Source organism: Dioscorea cayenensis, chromosome 6 (genome assembly GCF_009730915.1).
Source record: "Dioscorea cayenensis subsp. rotundata cultivar TDr96_F1 chromosome 6, TDr96_F1_v2_PseudoChromosome.rev07_lg8_w22 25.fasta, whole genome shotgun sequence".
Classification (NCBI taxonomy): domain Eukaryota; kingdom Viridiplantae; phylum Streptophyta; class Magnoliopsida; order Dioscoreales; family Dioscoreaceae; genus Dioscorea; species Dioscorea cayenensis.
The window spans coordinates 16,123,629-16,138,220 of NC_052476.1; the positions used below are offsets into that span (position 1 = coordinate 16,123,629).

Below are 14,592 nucleotides of genomic sequence, written 5' to 3' on the forward strand. Positions count from 1 at the left end.
AATGTATGAGTTACTCTTTTAAATTCACAATAAATTTGGTTCAAACTCTTGAATTCATCCATGAAGTGCTTCTTGTCCAAATGTTTCATCATCATCAGCATCATCATCTTCAGTATCATGATCATCATCAAGCCTCATCTGTGAAAGCTCTATACATGAAATCCTTAAAACGTTTTGCATAAAGCTTTGGATCAACAGCTGAAATTGAGGTTGGATCATGTTGTATGGACTTGTAAGCATGTTCCAATTTCTTGCTAATATCATAGTCTTGAAGTATATCAATGATACCGAAGAATAATACTACGTCGGAGAACTCTCCGGTCGGATCTCCGAGGAATTGAACTTCAACGTCGCTTCTTCTTGTTATGTTCTCAACTCTGGCTGGCATGTTTACTCCAAGTCTAATTATTATTTCCCTGCATATTATATCGTTACTTTGTATAGTTATACCTTCACATAAGAAAAGTTTTATTTTCCATTTTGTACCTATGTTGGTTATAATTGATGTGATCCATGTCTGCTCTTGAAAGACGAGGAGATACTTCTCTTGATTTTGCGAGATCACTGCTACCTACAAAAAAGCAAAACTAAAAATATTAAAACAAACGATGAATCGCTTGTGACTGTTTAGGTAAAATATATTTTGTTCTCCTCACAAATCAACGATGAAGTCTGTGGCTTGTTCACATATATAATATATATATATATATATATATATAAATTGAAGAGAAGTTCGAGAGAATTAACTTGATGTTTGAGAATAACTGTAATTTGACATCACATCATCAGCCAATGCCTCTCTAAAATGAATGCCAACCAAAAGACTGTAATCCATGATCCTCTCCTGCTCTAGAAACTCACAGTCTTTATCTACTTGCCTGCAGATAAACATTGCTTATGTTTTTCTTCAATTGAGTTCAAGAAAACTTAAGGCTTGTTTATACCTTTGAAACTCTTGGAACCATGACTTCTGCAATCTGAATATAAAAGTTCAAATCAAGATCTTTCAATGTCGTGTTCTCATCGATCTCAGAATCTGGCTTATCGGTTGTTCGGCCATGTGAAGAACCTTTAAGGTCATAACGACGATGAATGACATAGTCTGTACAGCAGAGGTTCCCCATTATAACGAACCGAACCTGAACCAATACCGAAAATACGGAAAAACTTTGAGATTTGATGAATTAGCCTCTTTGATGTTTCATGCATAATTAGCAATGTAGGTAACAATAAGTATATCTTTTTGTGCACACACATTCTAACCTTCTTCTGATTAGCTCCTGCTAGTTTAACACAATGCAGGCCATAGAATTTGGTCACTAGAGTGTTTTCGAAAGATCGAAAATGGTTATAGTAAGCTGGAAGCATCCTCAAAAGCACCTTTTAGTAAGAAAAAAAAAAAAATCAATGATTAATTGCCGCGTATTTAAGAAATAAGTTATTGATAATAGAAGTTGTCGGAAACAAACTTTGACTTCGGCCTTTTTGACAGTTTTTATCATGTATTTGTCATCATTCGTCAAGTAAAAGAAGCTTCCGCTTTTCCCTGGCGATGAGAGCTCCCGGAGTGCATCGTTTCCGCATATAGATAACATATATTCTGCTGGATCAACCTTGAATAATTTGCGAAGTGTTCTGATTATTGATGAGGAAAAAAGAAATTAATTCATTATAGGCAAGAACAAGTAATAAGTGACTAGCATAAAGTCAAAAGTCTTGTATATTTGAAAAGATGACCTGAAGACCTTTGGGCAGTAATCTTTCCACTTAAAATCCGATGACTGGTGTGGAGGTGTATGTTTTGATCCTTCAGGTGGGAACTTTGTCCATACTTTATCTTTAGGATCGAATGCGGATGCTTTGAGTTCATATGAAGCATTTGAAACTTGTTTTCCCACCGCGTGTCTACAATTAAAAGTCTGAGAACCTAAATTAATAGAATGAGAAACTCAGATTTATATATTCAATTACAGAGACGCACCTAATTCCAAGTTGGAGATTAAGCATGAGCTCATAATTTTTGTGGCCTTTAGAAATAGTCACCCCTTGCTTCTTCGTCTCCTTTCACCGGCCATCTTCCTTGCCCCAGTCTCTTCTCCGGCATTTGATCACCCAAATGCCACTCCCCACCCTCACCTCCACCATCATCGTCCGACTCCCAATTACACGTTTTGTCGAGCCCAATCATTGTCTTCGTATGCCCATTTGCTCTCCTCAATCCTGTTCCTGACCCATCCGCCGACGCTCTTCTCTTCGACTTCACCACTGCTTTCCATCCATCCTCAACACAAGTCCAATTAATCGCCTTTTGTGAAGGAAGTATCGACAAAGTCTCTTCCGAACACACCTTACAAGCACTCAAATTACCGCTACACTCCTCTGAAGCTTCTTTAAGCTCTCCTTCCTCCCAATTCCCTTCATACCTATCCCCATTTCTCAGCATATATATCCCCTTTCCATGCATTGCTCCGCCGCGCCATTGCCCGATATACTCATTCCCATTACACCATGTATACCGGCCATTTCCTTCTTGCACACCACTCTGCCACTCACCGTCGTAACAATCTCCGTTCACATAAGACCGTTGGCCATTGCCATGCTTAACATTCATCGACCAAGTCCCCCGGTAAGTATCACCGGAGGGACCGGTATAGGTACCTACCCCATCCATGAATCCAGACTTGAATTCACCATCATATGTAGCACCAGAAGGCCAAGAGAACTTCCCTCGGCCGGTGATTCTACCATGTCGCCACTCACCTTCATAAATGCACCCATCCGTCCAGAAGTACTTCCCGGTGCCATGCGGCACTGAACAATGCCACTCCCCGGCGTAGTAATCTCCGCCGGGGAGTAATCTTTCGACCAAGCAAATTTCTTCATTAGTTTCTTGTGACCAAGTTTCTTTGTCAGGGGAATCAGCATCATCAGCATGTGCCACGGAGGTGGTGGGGAACACGTAGCCACGGCGACGACCGGCTTGGAGCTGAGTTTTTCTCACGGTTGACTCCCATGCCTTTGCACGTTGCTGCAGCTGCTCCTTGAACATCTTGTTGCCTATATCTCTTGCATGTATGTGCTTGTAATATTGGGTTTGGAATATAGTTTCTATGATTTTCTTTTGTTCTTCTTCTTCTTCTTGGTTTCCTCCATTGATGGTGGATTTGTGTTTGTTTTGTTTGGATTGATTTGGATTAGGAGGAGGATTAGGAAAGGGAGAAGGGAGAGAAGGTTTGGGTTTGTTTGAACAATGGAATTGGGGTTTTATGTCTCCGTTTATGGCGCCTGCATTGGCGAGAAGACCAACCATTTGGAGGGAGGAGAAGGAACCTTGGCCCTGGGATTTGGAGGGAATTCATCCTCTTTGGTTTGCTGGTTTTTTATTTTTATTTTTATTTTTCATTTATTGAAGTATTATTATTATTATTATTATTATTATTATAATGAGTTTTAATTATGAGTTGTATTTTTTCTGTTTTATCGTCTAGCCAAAGATGTCTCATGGGACTAGACCTGACAGCGGTTCGGTTCGAACCGTAGAATCAAACCGGAACCGCCACTATAGGAACCAAACCAAAACCGTAAAAAAGGTTTCGATTCCAAACTGGAACCTTGAACTGGAACTTTAAGGTTCCGGTTAAGGTTCTTATGAGTTGAAAACCGGAACCTGAACCGAACCGGAACCGAACCGCCGGTTCCGGTTCTATTTTTATTTTTTTAAATAAAAAATATATATAATATAATTTTTTATATGTTTTAATTAATTGGAATTAAATTATTTAGAACCGAATCGGAACCGGAATCGTATTGAAACCGAACCGAGAACCGAAACCTTATGACTATGGTTCGGTTCCGATTCTATAGTTTATAAAACCGGAACCGGCGGTTTTGAACCGAAACTGAACCGGAACCGAACCGTGGTCAGGTCTACATGGGACCATTATTATTCAAAATTCAAAATACATCATATACATTGGTGCCAAAAAGAATACCCTAACTGTGAGAATGAATTTGCAGCTTACTCTTCATATTCATCAAGTGAGTGCGCACAAGTTTGACGATCAATTTCTGGTGATGTATACACCCTTAACAATTGTCTACTCTCTAAAAAAAGTTATTATTTTTAAGATATATAATATATGAAGTCTATATTTATTTAATAAAAATTAAATTTTATTTAAATTTGTTTTGACACCTGGCTTTGTAAGATGTTTACTAATCCTTATTTAATGGTACTATTACTTGTCATCACTCATTATAAATAAATATATTAAAAACTCAATAACAAATATAAAAATATTAATAATATAAATAAAATAAAAAAATTATTTATAAGAGGATTGAGAGCAAAATTAGGAATTCTAAAAAGAACTGTTGAGAGAAAATATAAAATTAATCACATATTAAACTAAAAAATTTAATACTTTTATTATTTATCCTAGATTTTCTAAAGTTAATTATAATTATATAACGTTGACCGAGCATCAAATTAAAAATTTAATATTTTAATTTATTATAATAAATAATTTTTTTTTAAATTGAGAGGCTTAAAGTAATTGTTTTAACGGCTTTGAGACGCATTCACACAAATCTTAGTGAGCAAATCAATGAAAATAAATTTAGGTTTTTGTTTCCCATGTGTTAAATGAAAATCGAGTCAACAATGACACGGATGAAATGACATTTCCATACTATTAAATTTATTATTAAATAATTTATCAAACAATAACAATTAAGTGAAAATGACATAATTTAACGGCCTTTATAGACTATAAAAACAACTAAGGCTATTTTTATGTTGTGATCTTTCAAGCCAAGCATATATATATATATATATATATATATGCATGGCAATAAGCCAAATAGCCATTGGTCAAGCCAAAGCACATTACAATGTGAAACATATCTTTATGATGCTAATAATTGTCTACAAGTTTACTGATATACATACATGGTGTAACACATTGATTATACATATACAAAATACTTAAATTTAACGATGACAATGCACCCCCAGGTGCTTGTGAAGAAATACAATTATGAAATGGTACCTAATCCAACGGAATTGATCTTACTATTAAAAATTCTGTTGGATGGATGTGGTGATGACGGTTCTAAATTAATGTGGGTTGGGACCAAGGTAGTCAGATTCAGCCTAGGCATTGATCCGGCTAAGTCTAGGGGTCAGGGATTGATGAGTTTGACCGGGTCGAACTGAGGTTGTACCGGAGTCAATAATAAAATATTAAAAAATATATTATAATAATTAATAATAATAAAAAATAATATAACTTATATTTTAATAATTAAAAAACATAATTAATTAAATATGATATTTAAAATTTTTATTTTATATATTTCTTTGATTTTAAAAATATTTAAAATACAATTAAATTTAATATAAAGTTTTAATTTTATATAAAATATTTTTTTTTAAAAATAAAATATTAAAACCTAATTATCTCCGCTCACCAAAAGGAAAAAAAAATAAACACTTCTCTTTCTCTTTCCATGTCTTTGTCCCTCATGGCTTCTTATGCCCACAGTGGTTGATCGTCACTCACCAACGCTCTCTTTGGCTTCTCACTTCATCTCGCCATAATAATTTTTTTTTTAATTTTAATTTTTTTAACCTGGTAGATCTGCCCAAGTTAATCGGTGTCCAGGTTAACTAGCTGGGTCATTGGTTTTTGGCTGAGTTATTTCACCACCGAGTCAAAGTTAATAGCCGGATCGGCCTCATGGCCAGTTCCCAGTTTTTTTGACCAAACCGGTCGGGCTGATCAAGGTTTGACAATATTAGTTGTGGCTTATAACCCAAAACCTTGCATTACTGGATGAGGGCGTATGGGTTAAATGATCAATTACTCATCACTAATTGTGCTTGTTATATTTGTAAAAAAAATAAATAAAATAAAAAATAAGATTTAAATTCAAATCTTTCAAAATTCTCAAACAAGATTGATGCCAAACCTATTTATAATTTCTACCTAAATTCTCAAGAATTAGAAAAAAACATTTTTATAAAATTAATGTTAGTTTATTTCTAATAATCAGGGCATTTTAATATATTGATCTTCAAAAACTTTTTAAGGAGTGACGGAAAGAATTTTTACATAAATAAAAAAATAAATTATTAAATATTTAATAATATACAAAAATTACGTCATATAATATATTTATCAAACCCAATCAACAAGAATTCCTAAAAATCTATAGGTCATAATTATAAAAGAAAACTATTGATAAGTCATTTTGTGATTATTAGAGTAATATTTATACATATACATTTACATTGTATTTATACATATATATATATATATATACATACTAATGTGTATGCCATTTGTGTATATATATATGGGCTGGTTTGCTCTAATGAAATGCATTCATTCTTTCTCTTATCATTTATTTTTCAAGGTATTAGATGCCGGTCGATCTCACCGGATTTTGGCCAAATTTAAGTCCAATCTCTGACATTGACGTCTGTTTGGTCCTTTATTGCCGACATCGACGTTTGCTTGGTCCACCTCTGCCGGAGTCGTCATCTGTTGAAAAATTTTTGATACGAGCTTCACATTTTTCCATTTTCTTCTGGTCGCTGTCGTCTTCATGCCGTCATCAGCTCTGGTCCCCGTCGTCTGTGCTCTTGATCCTGCAACAGACCGTGATTAGTCCATCCTTGTCCTCATTTTTTTCTCTCGCCACTGTCGGCGTTAATAAGTCTATCATTGTATCCATGCACCATCATCTGTGATCTCCCTTATGTTTTACTTCATCATTCAAGCTCCACCATCTCCAGGCCACAAAGAAGCTGCCATCGTCGCCTTCGACTTCGTCGTCGGTCTCCAACAATAGTTGCACGCGTCTACCGTTCTAACACCAACTGCCATCACGTGGGCGTGTGATCCAAAACTTGGGCATTTCTTAGTGGCGTAGTGAAATTATTTTGATGTAACTATTATTTCAATAATAATAATAATAACAATAATAATAAACAAGTAAATAAAAAAAGTCATCATCTTCCTCTTCTCCATATTTCCTAGCTCCAATCGATATCAAATTAAACGGTTACAATTATAGAGAGTGGTTTACTACTATTCGCATTATTTTACTTGGTATGGATCTGCTTGGCCATATTGACAGCACCTCTCCCCAATCGTCCACCCCGATACATCATGGCCACTTGTTGATTACCGTACCGTGACCCTTATCTGTTAGTCTTGTGAGATTGATGTTCATATGAAAATTAGACATCTTTCCACTGATTATGTAATGTGGGAACACTTGGGTCGTATGTTTAAGCATTCCAGCTCTGTTCATCAGTATGCCATTTTACAGGACCTTACTCATGTACAGCAACATGAGCATTCTTTCAGGGAGTATGTCAGTGACCTACAATCCCTATGGTGTCAGATTGATTCTTTGAAATAGTCTACTTATTTGGCATGCAAATTTTGCAAAACACACACTCAGTCTCGCCAAACACAGCGCACCTTCGAATTCTTGATGCGTTTTCATCCTGATTTTGAGGTTGTTCACATCCAACTGCTTAGTCGGGAACCTCTTCCATTATTTGATGATGTCATTCACCATGACTTATCCTTACAGACACAGTTCTGGCTATGACCTCTCCACGCTCTTCTCGGGTACCCTCCGTCCCTTCTGTACAACTAGCTCTTGCTTCATCGACCTTTACCAGATCTTATGCCATCTATCATTACTGCAAGCGTTCTGGTCATATGAGGACTCAGTGTCTTAAGCTTCAGCAATAACAGCAGCAGCCGTCATCACAGTCTCGCCCTCCGCTTCGATCTCTTACTCCTCACCTAGTGTTGCCTATGTTTCAGCTTCAGCTTTAGTCTCTCCTTCCTCTATTGATCTTCTCTCTCAGGTCGCTAAGCTTACTGAACAGATTCATGCTATGCAGCGCACTTTGCCCTCCAGTGTTTCCTCTGCTATGTCTGTTGCCTATGGTATGTCTTCCTCCTTCTGGATTTTAGATTCTGGTGTTACTCATCAAATGATTGTAGATACCTCTAGTTTAGTCTCTATTTCTATGCCTCACACCTTTTTTAGTGTTCACACTGCTGATGGGAGCGTTCATCCTGTTACGCAGTGTGGTCATCTTTAGTCCACTTTATTTGACATTTCTGACGTTCATTATGTCCTTGGCTTAGCTCTCAACCTTCTTTTTGTCAGTCAACTCATTGATCATGATCTCACAGTTACTTTTTCTTCTTGTACTTATACTGTGCAGGATCATCTTACTGGCAAGAGGATTGGGATCGGGCGTAGAGTTGGCGGCCTCTATTACTTAGACTCTTTCATTTTTCAGCTCTTTTATCTTTTGACATTGGCGCTTTTGTGTGTTCTCTTGATCATTGGCACAGTCGCCTCTGTCACATGTCTAATTCTCGCCTGAAACTATTAACAAGTTCAGGTAGTAAACTCGCTAAACACACTGTTCTTCCTTTCTCTTAATGAGAATCTACTTTTGATCTTATTCACTCTGATGTTTGGGGTCCTGCTCCCCTCTCATCTCTTGGTAGTTTCTTATATTACATATTTTTCGTAGATGATTTCTCGTGTTATACTTGGCTTTATTTAATGTGTTCTTGATCTGAGGTTTTTGTCATTTACTCTCAATTTACTGAAATGGTATATACTCAGTTTGGTAAAATTATTAAGATCTTTTCACTCTGATGGGGCATGCGAGTATCTCTCTACATCCTTCCGAACATTACTCTCTACTCATAATGCTATTCCTCAGTAATCTTGTCCTTACACACTTGCTCAGAACGGTGTTGTTGAGCGCAAACATCGTCATATCCTGGACACAACATGTACACTTTTTTTTTGCCTCTTCTATCCCTCAAACCTTCTGGGCTGAGGCCATTCTTACCTCCGTCTATCTTATGAATCGCACTCGTACCTCCACTCTCTCTGGCATCACACCTTATGAGTGTCTTTACTATCTTCCTCCTTTTTATGGTCATCTTCGAACTTTCAGTTGCACATGTTTCATTCTTTTGCCCACAGTCGTCAAGCGAAACAAACTCTCTCATCGTCTTGCCATGTGTATTTTTCTCAGTTATAGCTCTGAACACAAGGGCTATCGCTGCTATGGTCCTTGTTCCAACCGTCTTCATATTTCCCATCATATCACCTTTTTTGAAGATACCCCTTACTTCTCTTCATCCTTCCCAAATCTTTCCTTTAGTCTTCTGCTACAGCTTCCGTAGTTCTTCTGAGTTCCACTACCACTGCCTATTCTGTGCCATCTCCCGATATCTCCACAGACATTTCCTCTATTCCTTTTTCCCCTTTCCCTGGGTACATTGATGGATCTGGTGATTCACATTCTCTCTTCACTGACCCATCCTCTCCTGAAAATGCTCCTACTGCCCCCGTCATTACCCAGATTGCCCTGGATATCTTCCTGCTCGGTACGCACCTTCTCTCTCCTCTACATACTCTCCTGATTTCCATGTCTTTTTTTACTACTATTCACACTCATTCTGAGCTACAGACTTATCATGAGGCAGTGAAATATCCCTAGTGGCAACAGGCTATGACAAAGGAACTTGATGCTCTTCAACACATGCATACATGGGATCTTTTTTCGCTTCCATCTGGTATTACTCCTATCAGCTGTCGGTGAGTCTATCGAGTCAAGACCCGAGCCAATGGTAGTATTGAGCTCCACAAAGCATGTCTTGTTGTTCGTGGTTTTACTCAGGAGTATGGCATTGATTATGAGGAGACATTTGCTCTTGTGTCCAAGTTGACGGTTGTTTGTCTTCTTTTTGCTATTGTCGTTGTTCGTTATTAGCCACTTCATTAGTTCGATATGGCCATTGCCTTCTTACATGGGGATCTTTCTGAGGATGTTTATATGACTCCCCCTCCTGGTTTCTCTAACCTTCTTAGCATGCCTGTCATCTGCGCCGAACTATTTATGGACTTAAACAGGCTCCCCTGCCTAGTTTGAGCATTTTCGCAGTGTAGTCCTTGCTCTTGATTTCACAGAGAACTCTCATGATCTTGCTTTCTTTACTCGGTAGACTTCTCGAGGACTCATTATTCTTCTTCTTCCTTATATTGAAGATATGGTTATTACTAGTGATGATGTTGATACTATTTTTTTCATTAAAACAACGATTACACACCTAGTTTCAGATGAAATATTGCCCTCTTCATTACTTTCTTGGTCTTGAGGTTTCTTATTCTAGTTGAGGTTACTTGGTGTCTCAACAGAAATACATTTGTGATATTTTTCGATGAGCTGATATCACTGATCTACGTACTGCCTCTACTCCTATTGAGTTGTTATCTTTTAGTCTGTTGAATACTTGGAACTACTTTTATATGTTATTATTATTGTGAAAATTACAATTTAAAATGCTTTATTACTCTGTTATATTTATGCTATCACCACTCACTAGGTAACATCTGTTACTCACCACTCTCCTTTCTTCTTTTTTTCTCAGACTATGATGTTGGACTTGGGTGTGCTGAGTAGATAGTTGAGTGACCTATCTTGTCTTCTTGTCTAGGTTAATTACAGTGTGCATATAAACTCTATGGATCCACTAGACTTGACTTTTATGTATTGTTCTTGTATTTGTACTTTCTGGTTGTATTTGGAAACCTTAGCTTGTACTGTTACCCTCCCATCTTGCGTTAATACACAGCGAAGACCCTGTCTTGAAGTATCACTGAACACTATAAACTCTTTACCACTAGTTGGCAGAGTGAGCACTAGCGCTGAAGTCAGGCAATTCTTTAACTCTTAGAAGCTGTTCTCACACTTCTTATCCCAAACAAACTTTACCTCCTTTCGAGTCAACTTGACAAAGGAGCAGCAATATGAGAAAACCCCTAAAAAAAAAGGCCGATAATAACCCCCCAAACCAAGGAAACTTCGAACTTTAGATACACTCTTTGGTTGTTCCCAATCAATGATTGATTCAACTTTCTTTCGGTCCACACAAATTCCTTCTGCAGATACCATATGTCCAAGGAAGACCATTTCTTGCAACCAAAACTCACACTTTGAGAATTTAGCATACAACTTCTCTTCTCAAAGGATTTGCAATACTATACGCAAATGTTACGTATGCTCTTCTTCAGTTGCTGAGTAGATCAAAATATCATCGATGAAGATAATTATAAACTTATCGAGATAATGTCTAAAGACTCTATTCATTAGATCCATAAAAAGCATATGGGGCATTAGTCAGATCGAAGGGCATGACCAAAAATTCATAATTCCCATATTGTATACGGAATGCTGTCTTCGGCCCATCTCTCACCTTGATCTTCAACTGATGGTAACCAAGCCAAAGGTCAATCTTTAAAAACACTCTTGCCCTACGCAACTGGTCAAATAAATCATTTATTCTGGGTAAAGGTTACTTATTCTTGATGGTCACCTTGTTCAACTGTCGGTAGTCTATACACAATCTGAAGGAACCATCCTTCTTCTTTACAAAGAGAACTGGTATACCCCAGGATTACACACTTGGGCGTATGAACCCTTTATCCTTCAAATCCTGTAATTGTACTTTTAACTCATTTATCTCTGTTGGTGCCATTCAATACGGAAGAATGGAGATTGGAGTAGTACCCGGTAGAAAGTCAATAACAAACTCAAACTCTCGATCTGGAGGTAATCTAGGCAATTCCTTAGGAAATATATTCTCAAACTCCTGAATAATGGAGGCATCCTTGATGGCTGGTCCAACAATTCTTGTATCCACTATATGAGCCAGATATGCTTCACATCCCGTACACACCAGTTTCCTTGCTTCCACAAAAGATATCACACACCTCAAAAGAACCTTCTTTTCACCCTCAAGAACAATGCCAGATCCATAAGAGGTTTGCAGGGTTACTTCTTTTGTAATATACTAAACTTTTGGATACCTGTTGGAAAAATATATTCAGGGTATTATCACAGTTGTAATAAGATTTTCCTGCAAAGCAGTTTTATAGAGAAACCCAAGTGGAATGAACAAGGACCTAAGTGTGAAAGTTTATAGAAAATTTTGGGTTCACAAGTAATAAAAAGGTTTTATCTGAAGTGTTTCCGGAAACCAAGGACTGAAAGGAAGTTTGCAGAGACCTTTTGGAAATATTATTTCATGATTCAGGGACCATTGGTGACTTTACAGGGAACTTTTTCTAAGAAATTTATTTTCAAGGACTAACATTGAATTTCGGCAAAAATTTAAGTTGAGAGAAAAAGTTTGGAAATGGATGACTTTTATGATGGGCTTTCATCTTCTTTAATGGAGCTTGTAAGAGTGTTATGTGAAAAAAAGAGAGAAGAAAAGATGAGAGGAAAGGAATTAAAAGGAGATAGGCCTGGAGATCGCAGAGATAGTTTGCCGGAGGGGACCTTCTTTGGTAAGGATTTTAAATAATTTTATTTTGGTTGAGATGTATGGATGTGTGTGTGTATGTTGGTGATTTGTTGGAAAGAAGAGTGGATTTTTAAAGAAGTATTGATGGAGAGGATGAAGGGGTTATTATGAGATGATTTTGTATGGAAAAATTATTGTATTTATGATGGATCTTACTTGAAATGGTGGAGAAATTCTGAGATCTACTGTAGATTACTGTAGCAATTAGAATTAGGGTTTGGCTTGGTTAATTAAGTTGATGATAATGATTAAGATGGTTATAATAATGGGTGGAGATTAAGAGGTTGAGCTTAGGCAAATTGGTTGAGTTGTGCTTGATCAAATCAAGTGAAGTGGGCTTGATTTGAATTAGTCAAGTTTATTCAATTGGATTGGAGTTGGGTTTGGCTAGTCAAGTTGAAGTAGATTGGGTTCAATTGAGTTTGAATGAGAGTAAAGAATTGGTCTGGTGCAACCAATTGAAGATTGATTTGGTTTGAACTCAAATGTGTAGTTGAGTTGGGTTGAATTTAGGTTAAATTGGTTGAGATTGATTTGGGATTGGTTTAGATTTTGGGCTAATGACTTTGGTGAACATATTCAAGGAGAATTGGGTTCAGTTGAACCAAGCTGGTTTAAGAGATTTTGTATAACAATTGAAATTGGTTCAATGCTGGTTGGTGAAATTGAGGTTGGTTCAGGTTGGTTCAGGAGGTTTTAGGCCAAATTGAGTTGGTTTAAGTGCAATTAGAGACTAGTTTGATTTTGCAAGGTCGGGATTGAACCGATTGGAGTGAGTGGACCCACTTAAAGAGTCAGTTATTGCTTTTTTGTATTCTCTTTTGGGTTCAATTTTGTCATTAGCCTGCATTTTATTTATTTTATTTCTGTTCTCATGTTAGGTGTTGTTTAGGCTTGGTAGAGAGTTCCAAGTCTAGCAGGAAACCCAAGGGAGACCAGGTGACTTGGTAGTGGCTACTATTTTAAAATGATTTGTTAATTGCTTCTATTTTGAAACAAGTGCTTAATGACTAATATTTTGAAATAATTGTTTAATTATTTCATTATATTATGTTTAATAATTTATATGCTTATATTTAATTGCCGTTGTTGTGTCATGACAATCGTATTGATACATCTAGTTTGTATAATTATACGTAGTTTCAATTATGGAAAATATATATATATGTTTTAATTATTCATTTCAGGTATTTATTTTAATGGTTATGTGTACCTTGACTTTGAGATGATTTGTGAAACTATGTGTGCATATTAAAATGATTTTACTGTCAATGCTTTTGGAATTGGTTTTCATTCCTAGCATAGGAATGGTATCATGGATCTGGACTTTGCTGGTATTATGCATGTATTGTGCTATTAAGCTTTCATAGATTTTAAATGGTGACTATGGAGTTAGTTCGACACTACAGTGGGGATCCCACGATCCGGCCTGATGTGAGGCGGCATGGTCAACCTTGAGTTTACCCTTGGTCAAGAGGTGCGTAGAGGCATTGACAGGGTTTAGTTCTGTTGAGAAACCGGGGGTCACCACTTGGGAATCTCTATGGCCAACGTCAAGGTTATGAAGACCCTGATGGCATTCAACCTAGTCACGACGGCGACTAAGTCGGGGAGTGTTTTTAGGCCAATGATTTGAGATTAGTTTATAGTTCAATTGTGCAAAATATGTTATTTTGAATTGTGATGAGGAGGTGAAGCCCAGCTGTCGCTCTCAGGAGGGCAGTCTCTCACCAAAGTTTACATTTTCCTTGGAAAATTGATTTGATGACGATTTGTGATGAATTTATGTTTTAAAAGCTCTTAAAAGTTGTATTTTGCCAAAACTCTGGTATTTGGTAAAGTTGGGAAATTATATACGCTATATTTAATTATTTGATATCATTGAGTCACTATCGACCAACTGAAATGTGTTATAGTTATAGGAGCAGAACCCTACTAGATTGCCTGTGCGAGTATAGAACCATTCAGGGTTGAGTTCAGGATTGTAGTGGGTCCCTTTTCTTTCTATTGTTGGTGTCATGATCTTGTAGCGGTTGTACCCACATCTTGAAGTAATTATGTGTCTTGTATTCATATATTTGAATCTGTAGCTCTGTAAAGTTGTCAGTTATCTTTTGTAAGTCTGATTTGGTTTTTCAGGGGTGTAAGGTTTTTAGTTAAA

The 14,592-nt window shown here is 36.9% G+C and overlaps 1 protein-coding gene across 1 annotated transcript; it reads right to left on the reverse strand.

Annotated features, from left to right (window-relative positions):
• LOC120263175 (phosphatidylinositol 4-phosphate 5-kinase 5-like) lies at positions 1–4,451 on the reverse strand (the record flags this gene model as incomplete). The annotated part of the gene is given in 11 exon segments (XM_039271064.1): positions 1–416; positions 487–571; positions 766–878; positions 945–988; positions 990–1,139; positions 1,264–1,380; positions 1,470–1,635; positions 1,738–1,905; positions 1,982–2,061; positions 2,210–3,016; positions 4,425–4,451. Coding segments are annotated over 11 exon segments (2,046 nt in total), but the record flags the coding sequence as incomplete, so codon positions are not given.
• Between the last annotated feature and the right edge of the window lie 10,141 nt (positions 4,452–14,592).